General features: G+C 48.9%; 1 protein-coding gene across 2 annotated transcripts in view; it reads right to left on the bottom strand.

The window, feature by feature from the left end:
* Positions 1 to 18,360, bottom strand: part of GSDME (gasdermin E) — a 52,325-nt gene that overhangs the window by 16,585 nt on the left and 17,380 nt on the right. For both annotated transcript variants that reach the window (XM_019652011.1, XM_019652012.1), the window contains exons 4-5: positions 2,890 to 3,061; positions 1,111 to 1,231 (exon numbers count right to left, since the gene is read on the bottom strand). In XM_019652011.1, coding sequence (XP_019507556.1) covers positions 1,111 to 1,231; positions 2,890 to 3,061 — 293 coding nt within the window. The remainder of the gene's footprint in view (positions 1 to 1,110; positions 1,232 to 2,889; positions 3,062 to 18,360) is intronic.

Below are 18,360 nucleotides of genomic sequence, written 5' to 3'. Positions count from 1 at the left end.
GCTTGCCGACTGTCCCGTGAGGACCATCAGTGTTCTGAGTACCCGCAGCTGTCACCCGATGGTGTGGTGACTCGTGTGCTCACAGTTGGTGCAAAGGCTGACCCCCAAACACTCCTCATCCCTAAGCTGGTGCTCCCCACCTGGCAGGAACCAAATGGGGAGTGAGCCAGAGACAGCCATAGACATGTGCATAGTTGATTATGGCACATTTTTTAAAACATTTTTATCATGGAGATGGGAAACTGCACAACAGTAGAGCAGTATAATGAACCTCACACACCCATCGACCAGCTCCAATGACAGCTCTTTACCTCGACCCACCCCACACCTTCATTACCATTTCATCTGTGAAGACTTCAGTATCAATTTCTCCAAAAAACAGATGACTCTCTTATACACATAACCGTAATATTATTACCATACCCCCAAAGGTCAACACTCACTTATTATGTGACATGTATTCTCATGACCCCCTAGAAGCAGTCTGTTTTCTCAGACTCAACACGACATCTTCTCAGCCGTGCACACCTGAGACCGGCAGACACAAGCTAAACCAAAACCCTTATTTTTGTTCAAATGATGCAACAACCAGGATCACCCAGCTTCAAACGCCCTGGTGAGGGCAACGTTTCAGGCTTCATGTTGGGGGAAGGAAGGTGAGATGATAATGATGATGATATTGTTAATAGCTAAGGTGGAGTATTTCATAAACAACCGCTATGCCAGGCACTTCCTCATATACCTGAATCCCCACAGCCCTGTGAGGGAGTCTTTCCCTCCCAGAGAAGGGTGAGGCTCAGCAAGACTCAAGAGCTGGCCCAAGACCTCACAGGGCAGTGTGGCAGCAGGGTTGCTCTCCAGTCTGTCTGATTGCAGATGACACAGTTTTAACGCTGTGCCATGCTGGTGAAACCTCACCGCACGCCTTCCTAATGCTGCCCACTTGTCCCCTTGTCATGGGATATCCCCAAGTCTTCTCATATCTCTTGCCTTGTGATCCCCAAGGTGGTAGGGGAGCCTTTACAAGTGTGTACCCCAGGGGAAGGTGGGGTGACCCTCAGCATTGGCTCAGCCAACTCCTAAGAGCCCCAAGCAGGAGGCGGTACTCACCAAATTGGCCATCCAGTTTCACATACAACTCGATGACGCCATAGGCAATGGTGGTGGGAGCCGGGATCTCCAGCACCACGTTGCTGTCCTTGATGACGGTTCCATCCTCCGTCGCTGACACCTGTGGGTGAGGGCACATGCTCCCACCTGTGTATTCAGACCCCCCAGATCTCTTTGCCCCCCACTGTGGCTAGCCCAGTGTCTTGCACTCAAGTGGTGCCCAGACAGTGCCCACATAACCAAGTGGAAAGGAGGAGCCAGCTGGCAGAGTTTAGGTTTCATCCTGATTAGCCTCATGATGTGCACACAGATTCCCAAGTAAATGGCCAAGCTGGTGGCACAGAGGTAAGATTATTGAGTCGGATGCAGGGAAGTTAGGTCTACGGCGCTGAATAAAGATAACGAATAAGACAACATAACTCCCCATTTCCCTCATGGAGGATTATGGAAGCTACTCTGAAATCCTAATGAAAATCCTACACAACAGGAAAGCCGGAGGGGGAGAACCTAGCTGAGAGAGAGCCCCCCGTGCTCGTCATTCCAGACCCCTGTGGATGGCACACTGAGCTGTTAAAATGAGGGCAGAGGCTGGAGGAAGGAGAAGCCCGGATGAGAAGGGTGGGCAGGAGATGCCAGGAAGTCAGGCACCAAAGCTCTCTCCTTCAAACACTGCTGCAAATATGCCCCTTTTCCACACTGGCCAGGCGAGAGGAAGACAAGAATCCATTTGTTGCCCAAACACGAGATCAGAGACCTTTCTGAGCAACTTGATCCTGGTCAGAGCGTGATGACGGGCAGCCTCCTGACTCCCAGGTGGGCTCTGGGCCTTTGGTGGGGTTCGCCGTGGGCAGAAACATTGGCAGGGCCAGCCGAAGTGATCTCCCATCAGGCACATCCCTCATCACCGCTGTCCAGCCCGCCCAGCTGGCCGACCCCAGGGAGAGTCCAGGTCCAGACCTGTATCCCCACCTCCTTCCAGACACAACATTCCTGGGTCCTCTAGCAAAGGCCAAACATTACCCCAAAAAGTAAATCCCTAAGAATCGAGTATCAGGCACCAGGGCAAGCAGGAAGAGACACAGCGGCTTGGCAGCCTCCTGTTCCACTGAAGTCTAGTGCTGGCTCAGGGGTCAGCTTGTTAAGTAAGACTTTAGTCCAGAAGCATGTGTTTATGCTTCTTATACACACAGATGTAAAGGTCCCCACCTTCCCTAACTCAATCCACAAAGGATTTGAGGCAGCTAATCCCACAGTAATCGTTGTGAGGCCCCAGACTCTGAGGGGCTCTGGGGGTCATCTGTGCATTTGGCCTGGCCTGGGCCCATCAGACCCATTTGCTTTTGGAAATGCACCTGATCCAAGCCAGTGTGGCCAATCTGAGCATCCTATTGCCCTGGCCTTGAGTCTGCCTAGATGGTGCAGTGAGACCCAGCCTGGAAGCGCCCTTCCCCCTGGGGCGGCAGCAGGTGGGAAGAGAGCCTGGTGCTTGCACCACAAGGAAAGAGACAGTGTCTCAGGGAAGGCAGCTCACAACGTTCTCGAAGTCCTGGGTCCAGCAGTAACTGACGCCAGCTTCCCCCAAACGTTTCAATTACATGAGCCAACAAATGCTTTCTCGTTTAAGCCAGTTGAAGTTGGACTTCTCTTAACTGGCAACAGAAAAAGTCCTGATGAATGAAGACACCACCACCCTGACCAAGGTCCCGATGGCAGGAACCAGAGCGGCCGCTGTGGCCTCAGCCCTCTGGCCCCAGGCCCCCACCCCGGGGACGCCCGCACCTGCACCGTCTTGGTTTGGATTCCCACCATGCCGCCGCACTTCTCCTCCACCTGGACGTGCTCCGATATCACACACTTCTGTGTTGTCACTATCTTCTGTATCAGGACGCACAGGACCTCGTGCCTCCTCTCCAGCACTTGCTTCAGCACAGGGTTTTCCAGATTGATCGTCCTGAAACAGAAACAGGGCTTTGAGCGGCCTCATGCCTCAGGGGAGATGGATGCAGCATAGATTTTCTCCTTGCACAGCTGGAGGTTGAAGAGCGAACAGGTGACAACCAGCATCATTTATTTCCCGATGAGGAGAAAGGGGGCAGTTCATCAGAAAGGCATAAACTGTACCCTCCCGAGGCTGCCTGGGAGCTGCCAGGCCTCCGGAGAAAGGCTGGACGCCGGAGGGAAGGGGGACCCTGTCAAACAGCAGCGCTGGTTGTCAACGAGGAATAAGGGAAACCCAAGCAGTGTGGGAGCCGCCATCCATCTGCCTTACACCCAGGGGACTCCGCTTGTCATTTAATCAAAGGCTGAGGGACTACAGACAGCACAGCCACGACCCAGGAAATTCAGGGCTCCTGTGTGAGGAACGTTGACCAGTTGCTTCTCACGGAGGAGAGAGGAACAGGTTTTAAGTACAAGTAGCAATGAAGACATTGGATTTACATTTAAAAAGAATGTCTTAACCTGTCTGTCCCTGAAGGTTGTATGATCTCTTAGGAGGGTTTTTACATCATGTTACCGATGGAGAAACAGGCCAGTTAGGTGTGACTGTCCCAGGGTCACCCAGCAGAGACTTGGGGCTCCCATGCAGTTATTCTGTGAAATTTCAAGACACTAAATTTCCATCTGTAGGAGATGGTTTCACACTTAGAAACAAATGATGAAATAACCTCTCTGGAGATCTCGTTCAACACCTCGGAGTCTGTGAAGTGGACCAAATTAGGGTTGGTCTTCGCATGAGAACAACTATGGTGTTCATGGTGGGCCTTTTAAACAGTCCTCCCAGTTACCTTGCAAAGTTCAGCACCATCCCTAACCGCACGAGGTGGAGGGTGGGTCACGAGGTGGAGGGTAGGGTGGGTCACGAGGTGGAGGGTGCCCCCCCCCAGCAGACAGACTCTTCAGACTTCAGAAACGATCCCCAGACTGGTGTAGCTGGAAAGCCCCTATCTCCATGTGTTGTGAAAAGCTTCCTGGAGTGGAAACAACTTTGTGACCATCAACAGATGAATGGACAAACAAAACGTGGTATATACAAATAATGAGAGATTATCAACCATAAAAGCAATAAAGCTCTGACATGTGCTACAACATGAACAGGCCTTGAAGACATTATGCTGAGAGAAGTAAGCCAGGCACAAAAGGACAAGTGTTGGGTGATCCTACTTATATGAAATATCTAGGCTAAGCAAGTTCACGGCCACACAAAGTAGATTCGAGGCGACCAGGGCTGGGGGATGGAGAATGGGGGAGGGTTACTGCTAGAGGGCTACCGAGTGTCTGTTAGAAGTAATAAAAATTAGGTTCTAGAGGTTCTAGAAAAAGACAGTGGTGTTGGCTGTACAACAGTGTGAATGCACTTAATGCCACTGAATTGTACACATAAAAATGGCTGAAATGACAAATTTTATGTTATATATATTTTATCACAATAAAAAAAAGACATGAAAAACTTCAATCTCAGCAGTGGCAAAAAAAATGCAAATTCTAACAATGTTTCACGCATATTAAATAAGTAATAAAAATGAAATGACAACAACAACAAAGAAGCTGCCCACGGCTCCATTTTCAGGAAGGTCCACGAAGCAGGGCTTGGAGCCGGCCCAGCTGGGGTTCCAGTCCCAGCTCTGTCCCTCCAGCTGGGTGACCTTGAGTGAATTACTTCACCCCTGCACCTTGGTTCTCTCATGGTGACACAGATGGTAACAACACTTTCCCTGTGGACTTCTCGTAGGGTTTAGATGAGACGACATGCGGTGAGTAGGATGTTACAGGCCACATAAACACTTGCCGACTCCAGCCACTTCCTGTGTCCCTCTCCTGAGGCCCCGCAAAACAAAGCCACAGTGTGTGCAGTTGATGGGAATTATTTAATTATTGGAATTAAATAATTGGATAAATTATTGGAAGTTCTTTTGCATGTCACTTGCTTGGAAATCCGTAATGGCTACATCGCATCTCAACACCTCCCCCAGGCTATGAGGCTGCCCACCCTCTGTGACCTGCCCCCCCTCCTCACAACACCACCTGCTGCTTTCTCTCTGTAACTTAAACACGCCCGGCGCATGCCCACCCCAAGGCCTGAGAACCATGTCCCCTGACCCCACGGCACTGATGCTCGTGAGGAGGCAGGCGTCCCCTGTGCAAAGCAGCACCCCGTCATGCTATCACATCCTAAGACCACTTCTCTGGAGAGCAGAGTTCCACACAATACTTTTCTAGCTCATTTGTTATTTGTTCACGCTCTGTCTTCTCTCTCTAGACCATAAGCTCCACAGAAGTCGGGCTGTGTCCATCTTGGCTGCTGCTCATCTCAGGACAGTGCCCAGTGCATCGCAAGGGCTCAAGACATATTTTTGGAATAAATGGTTAAATAAAACCTGTGGGGTTTTTTTCCCTCTACGTCTGTGTGCCTTAATGAATGTGTCAATGTGTGAGTCTAGATGCATCTGTGTGTGAAAGAGAGAAAACATATGGAAGACGGAGGAAATGGAGGACCAGCAGTGTGGTTTGAAGAATGATATGGAGATGGAAATGTCCCTAAAAGATTGTGTCTTGGTCTAAGAGGCTCAGGGTTTGAAGACGAGAGCCAGTGTATTCACCAGTCAGAACGACATGGGACGTGTGTTGGTCCTTTCCACCGTGCTCCTCCGTCTACTGCACACAATCTTCTAGCAGACTCTTGAAAATCGCCCTCTGCAGGTACAGCTCAGGCACTAGCTCATTCCCCTGTGGACACGCACAGGAGAAGCAGCACCTCCCAGTCCACAGCCCCGGAAGGAACAGCGGAAGGCCGCCTCGAGTCCTGCCCTGGGAACCTCTGCACTGCTATGGACCTTAAACAGCTCCGCGAAGGCTCGATGCCGTCTGTCTTAGACAATGCGAAATGATTTCAAAAGGAAAAACTCCGCCTAGACCACCCAAAGACTCCACTGCTGAAAGCGCCCACCTCCCTGCAGAACCCCCACGTCACCCCACCCCAAACACCAGAAGAAGGAGGGAGGAAAAGTCAGTTGCAGGAAGGAAACTTTCTTCTGCATCTAAAGGTAGGACAGCCCTGACATGCTAACAGGGCCAGCCAAGCACCTGCGAGGCTTTGCTGCCCAAAGAATGGCCCCTGTGGGGCGGCCCCACCATGGGATAGCGAACAGAAGCTTGCTTGGCCAGGGACAGGGCCCATCCTCATGGCTAAGATTTGGGTGACGGGAGGAGAGTGTCTTCAGGCTGGCGGAGAAATGCTTCCCTGGGCTCTGAGGGCAGGCAGGTGGCCTCTACTTGCAGGCACCGCTTTCAGGTGGCTGGGATTGTTTCCTGGGACAGTGCTGCCACCTTTTGGAAACTAAAGGCTGGACAAACCTACTCCTTCAGTTAGGAGAGGAGACCTGATATAGACAGAGGGGAAGCTAATCATCATCAGGGGAAACGGACTGTTCATCTGACTCTTTGCAAAGCAATCTCTAGAGGGAACTCATCCCCAATCTCCTCCCCTAGTTAACACTGCCTGACGCCAGGCAGTGCCAGGACCCAAAACAGCTCGTGGCAGCCGGACCCTGGCTTTGGCCGTCCTCAGAACGGGGATCACTGTGCGATGGGACTACCCTGGGTCCACCAAGTGGGGAAACCGGCCATATTGCAATGTAATTCATTTACGTTTATAATCCTATAGAACTTACATGCATTTTAAAAAGGTCCATGGTTTCTTCAGACTAAAAGGATTCAAGTAACAAAAAAGTTTAAAACCCTAGAGAACAGGTTTCATAGATAAACAAGAAACAAGGAGGGGCAGCCGGGTGGCTCAGCTGGTTAGAGTGTGTGCTCTGAAAAACAAGGCTGCCAGTTCGAGTCCCACATGGGATGGTGGGCTGCGCACCCCGCAACTAGACTGAAAACGGCAACTGGACTTGGAGCTGAGCTGCACTCTCCACAACTGGATTGAAGAACAACGACTTGACTTGGAGCTGATGGGTCCTGGAAAACACACTGTAACCCAATAAAAATTAAAAAAATATAAAATAAAATAAATTGTCATCCAAATGGGACACTTAAAAAAAAAAAGAAAAAGAAACAAGGAGTCCCAGAGAGGCTGCAGATAGTAACCTAAGTCACACAGCTAAGGAGCCCAGGTTGCTCTTTCGTGAAGCCCCACCCAACTACCCAACCATGGCAGCCCAGCCCCACCGCTGCTGTCACCCTCTGGGAGAGGGCGCCCTGTGTCTATTCCAGGAATGTGACCTTCATATTTAGTTAACTCTTGTACCGCTATGTCCATTTCGACATCAGTATGTTGCCTGTCTAGCTACACCTGTGGCTGGGGGCCGGAAGGAGGTTTTATGTCCAAGTCCTCTGGGAATTTTTTCCAGGATATCCATATCTGCCTGTTCTCCCTGACCCCATCCCCGGATGGCTGCAGCCACGCACACTTAGAAAACTCCTCCTCGTGTTGTCCCATTGGCTCCATGCCTCCTGGGTCCTCTTAAGAACCACTGAACAACACACACAGAATGTCTTTAGAAGGAGACACCAAAAAACTAGGCATGGTGGTTGCCTCTGGGGCAGGGGACTAGATGGCTGGGAGGATAGGGATAGGAGACCGTTCACCTTTTCTCTCTTGACCTTTTCACATTAAAACCATTGTGAACATATCAACCATTCAAAAGCATTTTTTTATTATTATTAAAAAAGACCTCTGGATAGACTCTAAGCTCCTGGAGGACGGAGCTCCCTGCTCCTTTATTGGAGCTTAAGTTTACAGAAATTCTCAAGGACATAAAATTCTAAAGGGAATAAAACTCTCTTCCCCAGCCCAGCCCGGGGTCAATGCCCACAGACAGGAGAACTGGGGCAGAAGGTCTCCCACCAGAAAATAAGCAGCCAGAGGCTCCCCATCCTCGCCACGCATTTTTTTGGTTTTTGTTTTTAGCTGAGCCATCCTGCCACCTGTTGGCAGCTCAGCGGCGGCTCAGCTCCGGCTGGGCTCAAACCAACGTTGCTCAGAGCTCGCACTCTTGAGCCACTCGGCCGGCCCTCCACACGTATTTTTAAGGACATATTTTCAAGGACCGCCTGAGGTGCCTCTCTCTTCCTGGAACTATAAAAGCAAGAGCAGGAGGCTAACAAGGCAGGTGTATAGTATAATTCATTTTAAAGGGTTGGATGCAAAGAGACACATCCAGGGGCAAGTGAAAGGGAGTACCCACTAACGGAGAGAAGGGTGGGCTTGCTGACCCCGCACCCCCATTCTCCTGTGGGATCCCCCTCCCTCTGTGTACCTGGCAGCTCTTTGTAACAGGGACACCTGCCGTCAGCCTGGAGGCGGCTCCCAGTTTTACCCTCTACTCGCTGGGTTACTACATCCTGTCTCTGAGCCTCCCTTTGCGCATCTGTAAAGTGAGAATGGGCAGTGAGGCTGATTCGAGTGGGGTCTTGCATAAAGTGACCCACATCGGACCCATCTGTGAATGTTTTTTTCCTTCCGCTATGGGCAGGGAAGCCCACCCGAGGTCCCTTTCCAGGCTGGTCAGGGCACTGCATGAGGTGAGTGCTCAGCCAGGGAGCAGGCCCTCAAAGCAATTAAGACAACAGCTATGCGGCTGGCTACAGGACAGGAGTTGGCTGGGAGAGGCGGCGGGCAGAGCTTCTCGGCAGCAGTAAGCAGGATGGTGTCTGACAAGCAGGGCGCAGAGCCCGGAGGCTGGGGAGGTGGGGGTGGCGGGGGAGGCAGGGGGAAGACAGGCCACGGGCCAGGGCGGCCAGCAGGAAGACAGGCTCTTCTCCCAAAGCACCTAAAAGCTCCCAGGTCCAGCCCTAGTGACGCCATCTCCTCTCCCAGCCTGAGGCTTCCGTTTGCCTGGTTTCTCCTTCTCGGGCTTTGACAGCCAAAATGCAAAGCCACAGAGAAGAAACCCAGAGGAGACTTTCAAAGCTCTACCAATACCCAAAAGAAGGAAGGAAGCAGCTTTCTCTTTCAAAACATAAATGTGGTCCCAGGATCCCTCCTTAGAGACAAAGGGAGGGCATGGGCTCCTCATGCAGACCCCCACCCCAAAACTCATCATTCAACTCCAATAACTGAATAACCAATAACTCCAATAACCAATAACTGAATCCTATCATGTGCCAGGCACTGAGCCGGATGGTGGGGATTTCTTCGTGAGCAAGACGGAAGCAGTCCCTGTTGGCACCACCCTCCTGTGTAAATAATATAATAACATGTACTAGAGGGATAGAGTTTCCAATGGAGCTCTGACCCAGCTCTCCAAAAAGGGGGGTACGTTACGACAGAGTAGGAGCCATCAGCTTTTGTCCAGTCTGCTGTGGAGAGATTATGAAACTACAGGGGGTCTGGGGATTATCAGTTCCGGGGTGGAAAACCAGTTTCATCTTGGTGATCCTCTCTGATTGATCCACCCACGATCGCTAAAAATCCTAAGACCGAGTCTAGGCCGGGAGGCAGTGAGGGGCCGGAAAGCTGTGGGTGATCTGCAGTGTCCACACAGGCCCAGGAGGGAGGGGTCCTGCGTACCTAATCGAATCCAACATCAGCACTCAGAAATGGAGACTACGCTCCTCACTGGTGACAGGCTCGCCTGAATCACATGGCACGTTAGTGGCAAAACTCAGGACACACATCTAATTCTTCCACCAGCGCCCTTTCTAAGACACTGCTCTGAAAACTGACACCAAGAGGCACAGGACACAGATGCACCCTGAAGAAAACAGTGCAAGACGGTAGGAGCCAGTTTCAACATCTCCTCAGGGGATTGGGACATTAAAAAGAGCCCAGAGACGGTGGCCAGCCTGCTGCGGAGACAGCATTGAGCAAGAATTTCTAACCCACAGACACATACATATAGGCTGACAATTGAGGCATTAGTAACTCAGGCATTTCTCCTAACGGGTTTTGATTTATTGGCCGATGCTGCAGTGAACGGAGAAGGAAGCGTGTGTCCACAGACCAGCTGTAAAGCGGAAAAATTAGAAATGCTGTTTAGATCAGGCCTTTGCACATCGCCTGTAAACTTGGCTGTGCTCTCCTGACATTTCATTAAGCTGCAAAGTCTGCGTCTCTTTTGATAGCCAATCTGTTCCAGCTACAGACACGGGCAAAACACCCACCAAGCCATGACTAGAGTTTAATTTCAGTAGCCGCCTCCTAAAGCCCTGGAATGCAGACGCCATGCTGCTCCCATCTGCCTGTTTATCCCCCCAGGGGGACATGCCTTGCCCTCTTTAAAGTCTGTAGGCTTCTTGAGAGGGAAGGGGAGGAAAGTGGCACCAGAATCGTTTCAACAGGTGCTGCCCCGAGCACGCTGGGCCCGGAAGGCTCCGACACCCCCTGAGTGCAGGGTGCCACTAGCTGGCTACCCCAGTTTTGTTCAGATTTGGGACCCTGGGTCTAGGGGGTGAAAGGAGTGGACCCAGCCCCACCAATAAGTCTCTCAGCCAATCCTGGGGACTCCATGGTTCTTAGTAGCCGTTGGGGTAGAATGGGGCATCTGTGGCAGTTCTGGCCACTGAGACCTGAGGAAAAGTCTGTTGGGGGTTCCCAGGAGGATTTTTCTCTCTCCTAAAAAGAGGCATAAGGAAGAGACCACTTTTCTGCCCCTGGACCTTGTTGTCTGCCACGTAGCCATTTGGGGACCAGGAGAACTAAGCTGCTGAGACACGCAACATGTGGAAGCTGCCACAGGGGGGCTCCACTGAGCCCCTGAATTAACCAGCTACCATTAAGGGTAAGGGGGACTCACCCCACCTAGGGATGTTTTCTTATGTGGAGTGATTACAGATGTTCTTTGTAACTAAAGACACCCTAACTGCCTCGTGAAGTTACTGTCACTTATTTCACAAAGGAGCATAAAGCAGAGAGAGTTCATAACCAGTGACCCAAAGGCTCAGGGCTAACAAGGGCCAGGATGGGGCTGAGCACGTCCAACCCGGAAGCCCTGTGTCTTTCTATCTCCTCTCTGGCCCCTGGACCTCCTCTGGGCCCTGCATACAGAAGGTGCTTCATACGTGCTTCTTAACAAACAAGGAGCCTTTCTGCTCAATCCGCCCTCCTGCAAGAGCTCCCCAGAGACTAGTGGCAGATCCTCTCGAAAACCAGAGCAGGCACCCGCGACTGGCTCCTCACCACAGACCTAGAGTCTCCATTTCAACCATGAAAGGAACTTCTCACACACCGGAGATGCTCAACCCGGAGCAGAGCCTGGAGCAGGAAGTCTCTAGAAACCTGAGCTACTACTGTGCCCTGGGACCTCCACTTTAGCAGAGTGAGAAAAGCCTCTTTAATCAAAATCAGGGCACAGTGCTCACCAGAGTGACCCCCCCCCATGTGAATGCCCCACCTCTGTTCACACTGAAGTCTATAATACCTTATCACTCACATACAACAAGGAAGCCGGAGAGGAAAAGAATGACTAAGCAGTTATAGACTTTCAACCTTTCAGGTGGAGTGATTAATTAACAGCCACCAGTTAGAGAGACGCAGCAGGTCTGAAAGACGGTAAAGCAGACACAGCTGATGCAGGGAGGTGAGTTCACGCAGGAGCCCTCGGGACACTTCTCTCTTTCCAAGCTCAGCACCTGGACGGGGAAAACCGTGTGTTTCGTGAACCTGGGCTTAAATCCTGAGTGCAGGCCAAGTAATTAGCTCTTGCATTTCAGGCTCCTCAGATGTAAAACTGAACCTATTATTCTTTCAACCAAACAGGGCTGAGTTTGCTGCAGGCCCCGGGCCCCGAGCAGGCCCGACAGTGACTACGAGGACGTTCCAGGAGGGACAGAGATGTGCAGCCGGGCAGTCACAACATGCATTATCACACGGTGTGTGGTGGTGTCCCACGCGGGGAACTGGTGGGTGATATGGCTTCCAGAGGAAGTGGAGGCTTGTCTGAGGAGCTGACTGGAGAAGGAGGCAGTCTATATGTGTCCTGTGTGTCTGTGTGGACATGGGGGAGGGAAGGAACCTTCAGATAAGGCTTGGAGGCGAGAAAGAGCCTGGGACATTAGTCCCAGGAATTGAAATAAGTTCAGGGGACTGGCCTGGAGGGAGTGAGAGGAGAACAGTGAGAAATGACGCTGACGAGCAAAAGCAGGGCCTTGTCCACCAGAGGAGCGGGTGTCATCCTAGGACGATGGAGAGCGGAGCGCACACGCTGGGCCGTGACATGATCTGACTGGCTGCCATGTGGAGAATCCACTGGCCGGATGGGACTGGGTACAGGAAGATGAGCTTCCACGGACATCCGGGGAAGAGATGGTGGAGGGCTGCACCAGAGAAATGGTTGTGAGGCTGGGGCCGTGGGAACAGGTAAGACCGCTCCGTCAGAGGCAGACTCAACTCAGGTGTAGACGAGAAAGTGGAGAAGGAGTCACGTCTGCAACTCAGGTTTCTCACTGAGTAATGACACTTAGGCCTCACCAACCAGCACCTCAGAGGGAGGTGGGCAGAGAAGCGTTTATAGAAAAGATGAGACAGTCAGTGATGGGTACAGTCCATGTGTCAGACACTGTGTAAAAAGCCCAGGTGGAATAAACATCTGCTCACCTGAATTCTAATTCCCGAGTCATCCCAACCAACCCAGTTTTATACACCGTAACTCATCAATACCAAAACACACACACTTTTTTTTTTCCTCCATGTCTTCACATCTCTGAAATCAGGATGTTTTAAAATTGACAGGTGACATGGTTTGATTGGTAGTGTTCTTTCTTAGTGATACATAAAATAAGGTGCATCTTACAGTGGATGACATCTTGAGTGTGATGAAATATGATCATGTCTATCAATCTTAGAAGATACTTTAATATCTCTCCTTAGGACTTAAATCCTATGTAGTTTCAAAAAGATCTGCAGTAGCCTTTCAGAGTAAAGCTCCTAGGACAGGACAATTTCTGTAAAAAGACAAAACCACTCCCCAGGATCAAATTTTGGAAAGATCCCCAGATGGCCCTGCTCTCCCGCTGGAGGGTCATCAGCTGGCTGTGATTACACTGTGGACAAAAACAGCAGAAGGTCAAACAAGCTTCCAGGAGCCCCCACTCCTACAAACTAAGACCAAGACCAGGAGACAGAATCATTTAGAAAAAAAAACGACAGTAAATTGATTGGCTTTTAGACAGCAGAGAGATGGGTGTGGCCTGCAGGGAAGAGGGGCTCAGTCAAGACATCTTTTACAAAGAATGGAATTGATGGGACCTTGAGAGCGTCAGAGCTGCTCTTCCCACAAAGAATATGATGAAAGACAAGGCCCATTCACATCTTACTGATACTGTTCAAGCGCTTCACACATCTTTATTGAAGAATTGAAGAAGCCTCTCCTGCAACAAATAAAACATGCAAAGAGAACTTTGCTGACTTGTCCATGGCCCAGCTGCACCACTAGGAGAAGCCAAGCTGTTGCTACACGCAGGAACCAGAGCCTCTATGACTTTCACTGAATGAAGGCCTTAGTCCTTCCGTCCACATTGGTGGTCAGACTGGAGATGATGTGGCTGCCTGCCTCCTCTGGAGAAGCGAAACACGGCTCTGAGAGGTGAGCATCAGAAATGCTCCCCGCCAGAAACTCCATGGGCTGTACTTCATTTCTCACCTCCCTGCCCCGTCACTGAACGCTAAGTCACACCTCTCTTTCCCGTAGCTCTGACCTTTTCCACCTTTTGTAACCTGGCTCTATCTGGGGTAGTTATAATAGCAAAAAAATATTATGGGCATATTCACACAAATCGCTACAATTAATGAGAACTTGCGCCATGTGCCAGGGCTACTCTACATGCCTTGTTTATAGTCTCTCATTTAATTCTCACACGAATATCCTGGGAACACAAGTCCACTTTATCACTGAAATCCTGGGTAGTGAAGGCAGAAGAAGATGGCTTCTATGTCTTAGTTTAAAGAAAAGGATCTTTTTTTTTCAGAGGGGGGTGGGGGGAGTTGGTATATTAGTGTTTGTTATATTATTCCTTATACTTTTATGTTTCCACAACCAATTGTTTTCAAGTAAAAAAAATGAGCCTGAAGTTTACCACCCTGCAGTTGGCCTAAAAATCCCCCCACTGCATCTGTTTGTTTTGACCCCTTAAAGGCTACCTCTGAAGGAGAGAGGGAGGGAAGGAAGAAGGGGGAGGGGGAGAGAGAGAGCACTCGAGAGAGAAAATGAAAATGAAAATGAAAACACCAGCTATTCAGGAAACTCTTATTCTCCAAGTACATGTGACCAGACGTCTTTAAATTTGTAGACACAAACTCTATTGATTAAAAATAACGATGCCAGCATTGTGTCAAGCACGAAGACAAATGGAATGCTTTTTAAACCCTCTGCTGGCCACAGGGCAGTTTATCAAGTAGAAATGGAGACCAGTTACAACTTCACTGCATGGTTTTTTCAAGAAAGGCATGGGCCCTCAAATCCATCCCCTAAAAAAACTCCTAAATAAAGTAAGACTTGATGGCACCTTGAAACAGTACTCATGAAAGCAACAGCAATAACTTTAGAGAGGTCGAAAGCAGGCCATAATCAATAGTAACATTTAATATTTTTTCACATGTTTCATACTTGTGGAATTTGCGAGTATTTAGATACAATAAGATTTTGAGTATAATTTTAAAATATTTTAAATAATTATGAAGGTTTATCATTGCCATACCATCACATGCATGATGTGACTTCATAAAGATCCAAACTTCTAATTACCAAGTGTCCATAGAAAAATGTAATCTGTTTTACCGAAATTTACTTTACAATACCACAAAGAATGAGAGTGGGATCTGCCTGTATGGTAAAACCCACCTCAACCCCTAAACACCCAGGAAACGGGCCAGCCAAGTGGCCTAGTTGGTTAAGAGCTCGCTCAAGAGTGCAAGCTCTGAGCAACAGGGTCACCGGTTCAATTTCCACCCCGAGCTGAGCTGACGCTGAGCTGCCAACAGGTGGCAGGATGGCTCAGCTAAAACAAAACAAAACTAAACTAAACTAAACAGCCAGGAAAGAATGAAATGGCGCCATCTTTGGAAACCAGCTGGAACCAAGGCCCTGTACACGAAGGGAAGGAGCTGATTCGTGTACTAAGAGTCCACTCGCTTCTGACATTTAGCCAGGAGAAAACCCTCAAAGATCATCTAGTCCAACTCTTTCACTTACAGCTGAGGAAACTGAGGCCAGGGGGCAAAAGTGACATAACAAGCCTATAGAAATTATTTACCAGGAATAAACTTCCCTGGACCCTAGGACATTATAAGCAATATACTGGTGGCAGAGATGGGGTGGGTGTGACAGTTACACTAAAGGTGGTGACACGGGACAGCTGATAAGGGAGAAAAACTAAAGAGTTTATTACAGGATAATACTGGATCTTAAGAATAAAACATGACTCTGAGTCATTACAAAAAAGGTCTCAAAAACTGTATTATTGTCCATTAAAGAAAAAGACGAAGTATGTGATAATATCTTAGCATGGTTTCCTTCAAGAATGTTTTAAGATAAACAGACTTCTCATTCAAAGTGGTCCACTGCAGGTACCTGGAAGGTTAATTCTTATGGAAGGCTTTTATGCCCAACTATGCTAGATAAATGTTATATATACACACCCTTGTTTTTTTAAGGATAGATGAAGTTTGTTTTTGAGATGTGCACACATCTCACAGACAATAAAGCTAGTACTCTGAATTCTGAGGACTAAAATAACCTACCTACAGATGACAACTTATCTAAGTGGCCTGAAATAAAAATAACTGACTACAAATAAGCCCTAGAGAACGAACAGTACTTAAACACTACTATTTAATTACCACTCCCAAGGCCACACGTGTGTTGAACAGCATCTTATCAATCCGATGATATCGTGGGAGTCCAAAGACAGGCAGATGATGTAGATAAGAATTTACTGCTCCAATGTCAAGTAACAAGAATGTTAGCCTTACATAACTTTATCTCATGTTTGAGAGAGTCATCCATCCCCTCCCCTGCCTCTCCTATAGCTCACCTTTACCTCTTAGCAATAGAACAAGAAAGATGTGACTCTGTGACAAAACACCTCTTCCATTTCCAGACTTTATATTTGTTCTTTAGCATGTGCCTGGTGTCAATGCCCCCTCTCCCCCGAGTCCATTCCTCTCCCATCAATTCTACAATAAACAAGTTTTCCGAAGACCCCCCCCCCAGGTGATATTGCCCCTGTGTGCAGACACCTCCAGGTGGGCAGACCTAGCTATTCACGTGGGCTTGCTCAAGATAGCACCCAGTCCACTGTACACCCCCAGGTACCCTCGCTGGGGACCTGGATGCATGCCTCTGCCTTTACATTCTCTGCTATAATTTTAACTACTTTTCCTCAGCCAGTTTCTTTGCTTCAAGATTTAGTCACTTCAAGATTTAGGGGAAAGAACAGAAGCTTTGAAGCCAGGAAATCCTGGATTGAATCCCAGCTCCAGCACCCAAATTGAGCTCTGGGACTGAGAACAAGTTACTTCTCCTTCCTCAGCCTTAGATCCTCAAGCGTAAAAGGAGGCACTACGCGGAGTAAGACGGGATGATGTCTATAAAATGCCTGGCACACAGTAGGTGCTCAGCGGAGGCTCATTTCCTTCCCCTTCCTCTCTCCCTCGGTCCCCACTTACAGCTCCTGGCCCTAGCTTCTTTCTCTTCATAATATTTTCTCCCATCTCGACTCAATGACTTCTCCCCATATGTTTCCTATTGGCACTATCGTCTACACCTGAATCACGAAGAGTGTTTGAAAAACCTCTATCAGAAAATGTCATTGTAGGGCATTGCCAAACTGTGGTTTTTGAAACAAAAATAACAAGACTGAAAAATAGGGTGAAGCTATAGAGGGCTGTCTGGAGACTGAAGAAGCAGAGGCCCCTGCAATTCCAGTCCTACAGCCCCTCGCCCCCTTTATTTGCCAGACTTAGCAAATAAAAATGCATGAAGCCCAGTTAAGTTTTATTTTCAGATAAACAACAAACACTTTTCTAGTATGTTGCAAGTATTGTCGTAGGGAAGGAAAATGCCTCTCTAGCAAAGAACAGCGGTGCGGTAGAGAAAGGAAAATTAAGACTGTGACTATCAGAGAAAGCAGTAACTGTCCCTTTCACCTGGTGTCACCACAGAGAGCTTAAAGTTCTCTGACCTGAAGGGTATTCCTGCCAGAGTCCTAACTCAGTGGAGTCCTGGAGTGGCGGAAAGCGCGAGAGGCAATAGTGAAACGATGGCCATGGTCTTTCAACCTCATTAAGCATCAGAGGTTAGTGGAGATGGGAATGGGTTTTGAAGACTGCAAGTTGCCCAGTATCCTCAATGTCTGTAAAAACACTGCCCACCAAATGCGTGATACCTAAGTTTTATAGTATTTTTTACTCATTAATTTTTTAAAGCACAATTTCATTTGATGAGCAAACATATTTTATATTTCATATAATCCTGAGAACATTGGAAAAGAGGAGACAAGCCACCCATACTTAAACACAATTGAGTTTTCTCTTAATTATTTAGATTTGCATTTTCTGTGTTAAAAAAATGGGTGATATAATTATACATGAAAATGCACACGTTACTGTACAAATTGAAATGTCATCTTTTGTCAGGATTATTGAAATAGCCTCTCCATTGGGCGCTCTGCTTCTGCCCATCCAGTCTCAACCCAAACAGCCAGAACGAGCTCTCTAACAACGTGAGTCAGATCATGTCTCTTTCCCTCTCAAAGGCTTCCAGTGGCTTTCCATCTCACTTTGAGTAAGAGTAGAGTCTTCGCAATGCCCTGCAAGTCCTACGACACCTGCCACCCACTCCTTTTATGTCCTTGCCTCTTGCCCGGATTACTCATCTCCAGCCACATTGACCTCTACCTACAACATTCTTTTTTTTTTTTTCAAGATTTTATTGGGGAATTGGGGGAAGGGAAAAGCACTGGGGAATTGGGGGAAGGGGAACAAACAAGTTGCTGCTGTTTTGTTCTTCAGTCTAGTTGTGGAGGATGTTGCTTCACTGGCCCAAGTTGGCACCATCATTGCGCTCTTCCCCGGGTGAGGCACATGAGTCACCGGCCTCTGGACGGCCGCTCACGGTGGCTACTGGTCACTCACGCTGGCTGCTGGATACACACGGTAGCCCATGGCAACACACTGCCACAGGGGCTGCAGCCTACGCCATCGCAGGTGATTCCCGGCAGCCCAGCTCCAGGTTGAGCTGTTGTTCAGCATCTTAGCTGTAGAGGGCAGTGTCACTGGCCCTCATATGTGGGATCCGAACCGGGGCC

The sequence above is a fragment of the Hipposideros armiger genome, unplaced genomic scaffold (genome assembly GCF_001890085.2).
Source record: "Hipposideros armiger isolate ML-2016 unplaced genomic scaffold, ASM189008v1 scaffold_171, whole genome shotgun sequence".
Lineage (NCBI taxonomy): Eukaryota > Metazoa > Chordata > Mammalia > Chiroptera > Hipposideridae > Hipposideros > Hipposideros armiger.
The sequence above is the reverse complement of the archived record's forward strand: the minus strand, read 5'-3'. Positions and strand labels throughout refer to the sequence as shown.